Below are 10,435 nucleotides of genomic sequence, written 5' to 3' on the forward strand. Positions count from 1 at the left end.
AATTATCAGATAAAAATATTTGAATCTTAATGGTATAATCTAGTGGAATAATGGTAGTCATAGGGACTCTAGATGGTAACTAGTGGTTTACGCGACACTATAACTGCTCTGCGCATGCGTCAATCATGTTATGTATTTAAATAATGAGAAATAGGGGCGAGTGGGGCAAAATGAAACAGTCGAAAATACGGTTGTTTGACGGAATTCAATTTAAAAAAATTTTTTCTATCAACAATTTTTTAAAATTAATTTTTGCTTATCAACTTTTTTTTATTATTGCAAGTACTGATTAGAATAATAATTTTCCATTCAGTAAAATCGAAAATTATTGAGAAATTTTGACGGGTGAAGATTTGGTCAATGGATTAATTGAAAATAAAATGAAATAACAAATTCAAAGTCCAGAGGAAGGCCAAGAGGGAGACTCAGAAGGGAAAAAAAGAAAATGTGATACTGAATTTCATTGGAATGAAAAAAAAGTGTAATCGGCCTAATCTGATTAATTCGATTGTAATCAATTGAATTATAAGACGAATAAAAAATTATTATTATCATCAGTACTCCCAATATAAAAAAAGTTGATAAACAAAAGTTGATAAAAAAAATTTCTTTTCGTGTCACGGGACCTGAAAATTAATATACACACCTCGCCATGGAAAACATCACCCTCCCCCACGTGCTTGCCATCCTCGCCTGCACGTGGGGGACGGTGATCTGTTTTCCAAGGCTCGGGCATGTAATGTACTATTGCTTGAATTGCGTTAAATAGTCGTTTTCCGGCTCTTTTATTTTGCCTCACCCTCCCCTATTAATATGAGAACCATTAAGAGTAGAAGAATAGATTTTTTCATGATAAAAATGAAAATTGTGAAAGAATACAATATTAACAATCGTATAGTGTTTATTTACTATTACTTCATAATTTTCAACTCATCTTTCAAAATTTTATTGGATTATTTTGAATTATTCTCAATTATTTTTAAAGAAAAAACATTATAGATTATTTCGAAATTATTGTAATCCATATATGATTAATTATGAAGCTGTCTTAGATACGAAGTTTCCTCCTTTTTGTAGATGATGATTCCAGCGCCTGAAAATTAATTGAATAATCGAATTAACTTGAATTAATAATTACAATTATGAAATTATCTTGTTATCCAGTGATATTCATCACAACTATCAGAAAACATGATCGATAACAAATTTTCTTGGCTTCAAAAGGTAGAGCTTTTACCATCCAGCTGTTAGACCCACTTTTTCACAAGGTAGGGTGAACTGCCCATATGCGGAACACTACCCAAGAACGGAACATTTCTCAGATTTTACGAGATTTCTCAAATTTCGGCCAAGCTATCGATTTGATTTTTTTTTCTAAATTAAGTTTATCTCCCTCCTCATGACGTCATCACAAATCTGATCGGCTATCGATTACCTCCTGCTGAATATTGGAGAAAAATCCTGGCAGCAGCCAGTTTGCGGCGATTGATAGTTCTGCGTGCCATTTGACGGTTGTTTTTGAAGCGATGTTTATTAGATTTTAAATCACAAAATGCGGTAAGTTGTAATTGATATTGATATAAAATCCCTCATTCTTCAATATTTCCATATCAATTTCATCAGAAAAATGCTATTGTATTGAATATATGGGGGTTCCGTCTTTAGGGTTAGTTTTCCACGCAATTCCAAACGAACGGAACACTCATACGGGTGGATACCTATGTCAAGTGGGAATACGGTGATACTGTGGAAAGTGTATTGGCGGTTAATGAACTAATAATTTAATGAAGTTAATCGGAATCGTATCCCTAAATTAGTTTATTTTCTTCATTTTTTCGCGTAGATGGCTTCAAAAGGTAAAAACACACGAAAAATACACGAAGAGGAGGGAGAACAATCAGCCAAGGCAGAAGAGGTTAGGAAACCCTCTCAACGGTTTAAATACACAAAAAAAATCTAGAAGAAGCGATTGAGGCTGTGAAATCGGGGAACAGCTCTCTAAATAATGCATCAATTAATTATGGTATTCCCAAAACTACATTGCATTCACGAGTCAACGACTAAGTATCTGGATACTCTCATGGTCGTCAGTCTGTATTGATAGTTGGGGAAATCCACCGAAAAGATATAAATTTCGGGAGGAATTGAACAAAATTGTATATTTTCTGATTAATATCCTCCTCGATATGACTTCGCATCAGGAATTAATCTCTCAACGTCACACTAACCTCCAATGTTCCGTAAATGGGCAGACGATGTTCCACTCTTGGCAAAAGTGTTCCGTCCTTGGTATATTCGATGTGCGTGTACTTATTAATTATTTCCAATTATTTCCCATCAAGTGATAGGTTCCTTCATTTTTTCTCAGAAAATAGACTAAATTTGGAATTAGGCAGTATTTTTCTTAAATTTTTCAAGAGAAAATCTCAATATTTCATGACTGTGTAAACGTCTGAAAGGGCTTAAATGTTCCGTAAATGGGCAGTTCACCCTAATGCATAATTATCGTTTCGAAATTCCCATCAAGAAGTCAAAACCATTGTCATTAATTTTAGAACTTTTCTGGTGTTTATAGATTTGTGGAATAATTCTCAAAAGATCTTCTTTGTCAGCAATTTCCTTAGATGAGAAAATGTTTTGAAATCTTCTGCTAAAATCATTCGTTCCCGAAGGAAAAGTATAGTTAATTACTTCAAATCGAATAGTCGTAAAATTGTTCTTTTTAACATGAAATCATCCCGATAATTATCATTTCTACGATGAAAAGTGAAAAAAACTATCTATACTGAGGCGTTCTCAAGATACATCATGAATGCATGATTAACGATTTGAATATTCAGTCAACAAATTGAGAAAACCCTGCAGTTAATTGTTATGAAATTCTCTCTTTTATGTTTATTAATTTTGTGGTTAATCGACGAATTACCTACATGAAATCGAGAAGAGATGAGAGTTATCGAAAGCATTATAGAGAGACGGGGAGAGTGATAAGTGGGGATAACAATTTTGGGGTAATCGGACGGTGTGAAACACTGATCGCCCCCTGTCTTCGTCGTATTCTGATTGTGTATTGACGTCAATTTTATTGTGCGAGCTCGCTAGTTTTTTTTGTAAAGATACTAAGTTGATTAATTTGTTAACAAGGAATTGAATAGCTTCAAGATATGTGTCGACGATCTGAAATAAAGTAAATCTGAATAAAGACAAGTATATTTGTAGGAATAATCATATATTGAACTGTTTTTGACGACGAGATTAAACGGTTATGAGGACTCACGATTTATTAATTGATATCAAGAGTTTCTGAAATTATATTGTCGGTATGGGTGGGTATACAACATTTTCGTGCATTTCTTTAAATTATTAATCCTCTCCCTCTATTTTTATTTACTGTTGGTATTTTATTAAAATGTTCAATTTAGTTCCAATGCTATTTTTACGATTTATTTGTGAAATTCTGAATTGATTTCGTGCCTATCATCGGCATATTTTCATTGGCGTCTGATTGAATTAATATGATGAATATTCTATATGAAGCTTTGTTTGTAATATTCAAATATTTGCTCGTGATTGTTATATATTTCTTAATTGAATTTTTTTCTTAAGAAAATTCGAGGTAACATCAATCTGATTATTCTAATTTATTTGGTGATTTTTATTGCTCTTCTGTTGATGATAAATTTTATTACGATCATTGTATTATTCCTTGCTTGAAAAAGTTATAAATTTATTTCAAATTCTTTCCCTACAACTAATCGAGCGTAAATATCAAAAACATTACAAGTTTCAGGAAAAATGTCTACAAACCTTTCTAAAAACAGATAATTAAAAGAATTGATTCTCCAGAAGTTCTCCACTAGAATAGACACTTGCTCATAAACTTACCGATGATTTCCTCCTCTTCGTTCTCTTGCTTACTCCAAAAATTGCATTGAAAGACGATTGCAAATCAATCTTATTAATCACTTTCTTCTCCTTCTTTTTTTGCGTCTTTGTCTCCTTCTCCTTTTCCCCTTTCTCAATATTCTTCAACCTTTCCATTAGAATTTCCTTCGAAAGTGACTCTCCAGATTTTCTCAGCAACTCCTCATCGAAGAGGAGATATCTCTTGGGGATCTGCGGCTCTAACACTGCACCATCCCCTTCTCCGAACACCCCTCTCTCCGTCTTGACATCATTTTCAAGATAACAGATTGCAACATCGCAAACAGTTCGAATCTTGGAATTGATTAAATCGTCGTCAGGAGTAAGTGCATCCCTACAAACTCGCAATCTCTGCATCAACAGCTTGAAGAATCTTTGGACAACAATGGAATAAGAAGCCAATTAATAATATGTATTTAAGAAAAGAAAATGTGAATCCAAATAGATAATACAATTTTTCGGGTTTCTTCTAATTGGAGAGGACAAAATAAAGGTTTCAAAACTGTCTCAAGTTTCTCGAAGTCTCGGGGAGAAGAATATCAGAGTTATTGGCATAACTCCACCTACCTAGCCCAGGTTAATTGAACAATACTAAAAACAATTTTGGTACCCAATTTCTTTAACCCTTGATCACTCGTCGCTCACTGAGCGCGGCGCCGCCCGTTTTCGTTTTTTTTATATTTTAGCGTGTTACTTGATGCTTAAAAATTCTGAAAAAATTAGAGTTCCCATCAGTTCAATCCGTTTATTAAGCTTTGGCGTTGTCCGTTTTTTTTCTTCGGAAATTTGTTTAGCTAAAAAATGAAAAGAAACGTCGAATGAACAGAAAAGTAGCGCCGCACCGCCCGGTGCGAGAGAGTCGCTGTTGACCTCTCGAGCAACAGTGTTGCTATTTTCACTGCCACACTTGAAATGCGCGCATAGCACTAAGTGTCAAGGTGGCAACAGCGCACTCGGTTTAACTCAGCGGCGGTGCGCTAACCGTGCAACGGATGAAAGCTGGCGGCCGAGCGCGAGTGATCGAGGGTTAACTAGAAACTGCAATAGAGAATGTTCGAAATGATTTCAAGGCATGATGGAGAAATAAAAAATAAAGTTTTTCCAATTAGCCTTTTTCAACGTTTCGCAAATTATTTCAACAATCCCAACAAACAAATTAACTAAAATGATTTTTCTAACATCCCTTAGAATCCTTTCGGATATTAACGACAATGGAGATGAGCCAAAACATTCAAAAAGATCTTTTGATGATTTCTCTGAAGAAAAAAAATGAAGAAAACCCCCTTCTGTAAGACAATTGTACACGAGCATCTTCAGGACTACTAGCTTCATCGAAAAACTTTCTTTGTGAATCCCTTTTTAATTTTTATTTGCTTACAATATTTTCCGAATGATCAAAAGATCTACTTGCGATCCCTCATCTATAACCCTTATATTTAATTACAAAATAATGTACATGAGCAAAACAATGGCTGACTTGCAACACTGCATACCTAAACATTTGCTCCTTTTCTTCTCCATCCCCCTCGAACCAATAGTCCATAACAAACTCCACCCCCCTCTTAACTTCCACCAACTCCTTATCCCAGTTGGTTTCCTTTCCTTTCCAATGCACAAGAATCACCACAGCATAGATCACCGCACACTCCGGCTTGATGTTCTCCAACACCTTCTCCCCTGTCTCCCCCAATCCATCCAATCTCATCAATTTCATCAAGTTCTTCTTACTCTTCCGAATTTGCATAATCATTCCCCTTTTCAACCCCTCCCTCAAATCTTTGTCCTTCTCGAGGCCCCCGAGTACAAAGAATCCCATGAAATCAATCGGCAGACACTTTGTCGAACAATTGCGACTCAACCCTCTCTTCAGCTTCAAATGGAAACCTTTCCTGACTTCATAAACATCATCCAGCATCAGTTTTGATAGCTCATAGAATTGCTTCGGCTCCAATTTGTCCCCGATCTTCTCAAATCTGCAGAGCTTCAACAGACAAGCACCTGCTTGAAGCCTCAACCAAGACTTCTCGTCAGCTCGAAAATTCCCAAGTCTATCAACATTTCCATTCTGCGATATGAAAGTCATTAATAGTCGAATAATCTCGATGATCCAGGACTCTTGGACTGAACGGGATATCACCCATCTCGTGACACATTTCATCGCTTCCAATCTACAAATCGTTCCCAGCGGCAAAGCTTTCTTCTCAGACCAAGCCTTCTTCACAGTTTTGTCACCAGACTCGTCCGGATAAAACCGCAGAACTTTCATATAAACCCTCTTTATTAGTCCATAAATCATTTTATCAGATCCCTCGCCAAACCATGCAATATACCCCAAACTCGCAATTGCAGTCCTCGACTCCTTAAATGGATCCATCAAACAAGCCTCGATGTTCTCCAGGAAAACCTTGAGAATCTTCTCATCTTTGAAAAGCGGTTGACCGCACATGAGTTTCACAGCGGCCTTGGCCTCTTCCGTAGTCCCAGAAATGATGAAGCTTTTGCAATATTCTTCCAGAGCTGTCCAAGTGGATGGAATTTTATCTAAGGCCGTGAGTTTGCCGATGTTCGTCAGGATATGGAGGACATTGACAGTGATTGATGGGTTTTTTATTTTGAGAAAGCTTACGAGCGTGTGATATATTCCACCGTCAATGAAATAAGGAGCAGAAGAAAAGGAGAGAATCTCCAGAAGTTTGAACCCTTTTTTTGCTGCTGTTCTCGAATCCAATCCAATATCTTCAATAATCTCGTGATTATGTCTCAAAACAGCCTTCAGGTACCCAATCAAGACACGGACTGCTGTTTCATCGATGACCATCAAACAGGAACGCTCCAGCAAGGTCCTAACAGTGTTATAATAAGGATCTGTCGTATCTAAATCTCCAATCTTACTCAAAATCGTGTTAGTGAGGTCCTCAGATTGCGCGCAAGTAACGTTTGGCTGAAGAACTGTCTTCATGTCTTCCGCCAAGGAAGGATCCTCGTCAATGGCCTCAAAGAACTTCTGAAGATTCACTTCCGTTTCAGCTGGATTCTTAATTGATCTTGGAAAGAACTTGGAAAATAATTTCAACTGCTTCTGAGCCAATTTCTCGAGTTCTTTAACTCTCAGCTCATCAGTTTCGACTCTCAACTCTCTTCGTGACTCAAAAAGTTCTATTAAACATTTTCGAATTGTGAATCGATGGATTTGAAGCGCTGTGAATGCCCTACAAGCATCATCATTCAACTGAGTGAAAACATAATAGAGTGTCATCATTCTGTCCTGCACTTCAGCATGAAAATTCATAAACCATGTGTTGAGAATTTTCTCGACGTACATTCGATCCCTCTCATCTTCGATGTAGTAACCACATACAACTTCGTTCACTATTAACGACATTACGGATTTCGTAACGTCAGGTGTTCGAAAATTCTTCAATGCCTTGGATTTATCTGAATGAATGATTGATGAAAGTTGTTTCAGAGTGTGCTTTCGAACTACATAGTCCTTGTCCAGACCTCTTTCTTTGATTATGCTCAAGAGGCCTTGATCTGAAAGTAGCTCGGGCTCTTCCTCTGCAGCAGAGACTATCGTCGTAATCACTTCTGCTCTTACTTGGGGTGAACAATCCCGCTGTACCAGTTTGAGGAGTTCAATGATTTCATCACGTGTTGAACAATCTAGTAGAAAAATCTTCGCTCCTTCTAAACATATTATTCTGATCTTCTCGTTTTTGTCTGAGAAATTCGACAAAAAAAGTTTCCAGTAGTTTTCCGAATGTTCGTTTTGCAATAACTCGAAGAGGATGACTACTGCTTTGGATTTAATATTGTAGTCTGAAGACTTGAGCAGAGTGATGAGTTGTGGAAGAATGTAACTTTGTATTTCGGGATAGATCGAGGAGATTCCTGAGATTATTGGGTGTACTTGGTCGAGGACGTCATGACTTGTGATGTTGATGAGGATCTTCAAGAAGTCCTGAGCCAGTAGTGGCTGTAGGATTCTCTTGGAATCGAGTAATATTTTCTCTGAGAATTTATGAACTGTCTTATTGCTAGTGCATGTTAGGTTCAGGAAAATAAAGGGAAGGACACCCTCGACAATTTTTCGAGGAGAATTGATTAGGTTCGTTATTAGAATGGAGATTAGTCGATAGATATCTTGCTGGGAGTTTTTGTCGATGATATCGAAGAGAACTGCAATCAGTCGTTGGAGGATTCTGTGAGTTGTAGAGATTTCGCTGAAATTTGAGCAGAGAGCGAAAGCGTTTGATCGAGTCAGATTCGCGAGAATGCATTCGGATTCCTCGTAGAAAGGGGATGAAGGGTCCTTGAGAGGTTTTAGGTGGTCTATGAGGAAACGGAGGACCGTGAACAGGGTGTAAGGGGTGTTTGAGAAGGGGGACATAGGGTAGAATACGCGAAAAATGTTAGAGTGACAGATAGCAGCGCAGAGTTGAATGGTTTTGTTGGAGTTGGCGAGAAATAAGCGTTCATTCGCGAGGTGGTAGGCAAGAGTTTCATAAATCTGGTAGCTTTTTGAGTCTGACGTTCTCCAGACTGCGAGCTTCTCGGAGAGAACCTGAAAGAAGAAATGTGATGGATTGGGAATTGTTTTGTGGTTTTAGGGGAAGATAAAACTCGAATGTTCAATTCGAATCAGGTTATTGGTTTTTTTCACGAATTGGGGCTCCTGTTCTGAGAGTACAGAGGGAAAGAGGGATTTAGAGTGTAGAGCCAAGTGTCAAGATAGTTTTTTCGTGTTGTAGTGGGGTATCGAAAAGGTCTTCTGAATTTTCCATTAAATTCCCCAGTTTCTCTTAGATGGCTGAGTGAGAGGAGGGAACTTGAATAATGAAAATTGATAGTTTTGTTGATTATGCATATAATATGGAAACGAGGATTTTTACGCTGAGAAAAAAAAAATTTGCGAAATATTCATGTACTCGAGAGACGCATTTGATTTTTCAAAATCGTATTTTTTCCATCGAGTCATTCCTGGATGAGCCTGACTAGGTTTCAATTATAACAATCATGTTGTTCTAGAGGATGACTTTGTTGCACATGACCTGGGATAAACTCCTCTAATGATTGTTCATTTTGCCTAAATTTCTTATGTTCTAGAGGGAAGAATTCCGATTAATTTTCTAATGTTAATACTTATTGAGGGAGTTCACTCATGGTCATAACTGACATGATCATCTTCCAGAGCATTATAATTGACGTAATTGAAACCTAATGAAGATTTTCTCCGAATGACTCGATTGGAGAAATACGGTATTGAAAAAATAAATACTTCTCTCAAGTAAATGGATATTTGGCAATAATATTTTTTTTCTCAGTGTATAGGAAAAAAAACAAAAACAAATGTTTTTGCAAAAAAACTGGGCCAAGAAAAAGTTTTGTGGGGTCGTTTCTGGAAAGAAGAAACATTTTTTTCTGGAAACCACAATTCCCATAGAAATTTTGCAAAAAATAAACAAATAAAAATCAAAGCCAAGTCAAGAAATGTCCAATGGATCATGGAATGTGCTATCAGATTATTATGGGGAGGATAACTCTGAATAGAAGGATTTTCAAAAAAATCTTCATAAAATAAAAAATTCAGTAGAGACAGGATTCAAAGTTCTTGGCGCAGATCAGAAGATACAGATTGATACGGCTTGGGTACAGTCATCCCAAAAACAAATTCCAAGGCGCGTGGTAAATCTCCGAAACGTAAAGTCACTGAGTGGTAAAAATATCCGAATATTGTATAGTAAGTGTTGATTGTGCCAAGGCATTTGAATTGGATGAACACTATAGTGGATGAATGGTGAATTGCACAGGGGAGAGGAAAAATGGGTTTCCAAAGGAATAAGAATATGAAAATAACTGTTTGGTTTTTCAGATGAACTGACGAATAGACCGTTCCATAAAATCCCCGACAAGCAGATATCTTGGAGAGTGTAGACATGGAGCTGATTATTGTAAGAGTTTATCATTATTGGACTTTCGAAAAACATGTGAATTGATTTCCTACTGTAAAGACGAAAAAAGATGCAATAAAATCCACGAATGAAAATACAGGAGCAATTAATTTATTACGCAATGACCTATTATCTGCTCAGCACATTTCAAGACCTTAAAATCAGCTGTCTCAATAATCGCCAGAAATATTGCCCAGTAAGAGATTCTTAGCCACGGACTCCACATAGGTTTGCATCACTTTTTCCCAAAATGACGAATTATTGGAGTGTAATATTACATTGAGTGTCTAAACCAAGAAAGGGGTATTGGATGAATTCCAGAAACTGAAAACTCTTATTTGTTCGACTCCACAAATTGATTGCACATAGGAATATTGGGATCCATTTTACTAGGTTAGTGAAACTTGGAGACTATGGAAATATCAGACGAAAGAGTGATAAAAATCACTATTGGGATCCATTTTACTAGATTAGTGAAACTTGGAGACTATGGAAATATCAGACGAAAGAGTGATTTTTATCACTTGGAGACTATGGAAATATCAGACGAAAGAGTGATA

At 36.8% G+C, this 10,435-nt stretch overlaps 1 protein-coding gene and 1 long non-coding RNA gene across 2 annotated transcripts in view; one reads left to right on the forward strand and one right to left on the reverse strand.

The window, feature by feature from the left end:
* Positions 1-902: 902 nt before the first annotated feature.
* LOC107046675 (sister chromatid cohesion protein PDS5 homolog A) overlaps positions 903-10,435 on the reverse strand; it is a 12,896-nt gene continuing 3,363 nt past the window's right edge. The window contains exons 2-4 of the mRNA XM_015269348.1: positions 5,418-8,488; positions 3,886-4,297; positions 903-1,093 (exon numbers count right to left, since the gene is read on the reverse strand). Of these exons, the coding sequence (XP_015124834.1) occupies positions 1,049-1,093; positions 3,886-4,297; positions 5,418-8,488 (3,528 nt within the window). The 3' untranslated portion in view covers positions 903-1,048. The remainder of the gene's footprint in view (positions 1,094-3,885; positions 4,298-5,417; positions 8,489-10,435) is intronic.
* LOC107046677 lies at positions 9,577-9,972 on the forward strand. The gene is made up of 2 exons (XR_001461587.1): positions 9,577-9,664; positions 9,797-9,972. It is a non-coding gene; the product is annotated as an uncharacterized LOC107046677 (long non-coding RNA).

This window comes from Diachasma alloeum, unplaced genomic scaffold (assembly GCF_001412515.2).
Source record: "Diachasma alloeum isolate Michigan unplaced genomic scaffold, Dall2.0 Dall_scaffold_01696, whole genome shotgun sequence".
Lineage (NCBI taxonomy): Eukaryota > Metazoa > Arthropoda > Insecta > Hymenoptera > Braconidae > Diachasma > Diachasma alloeum.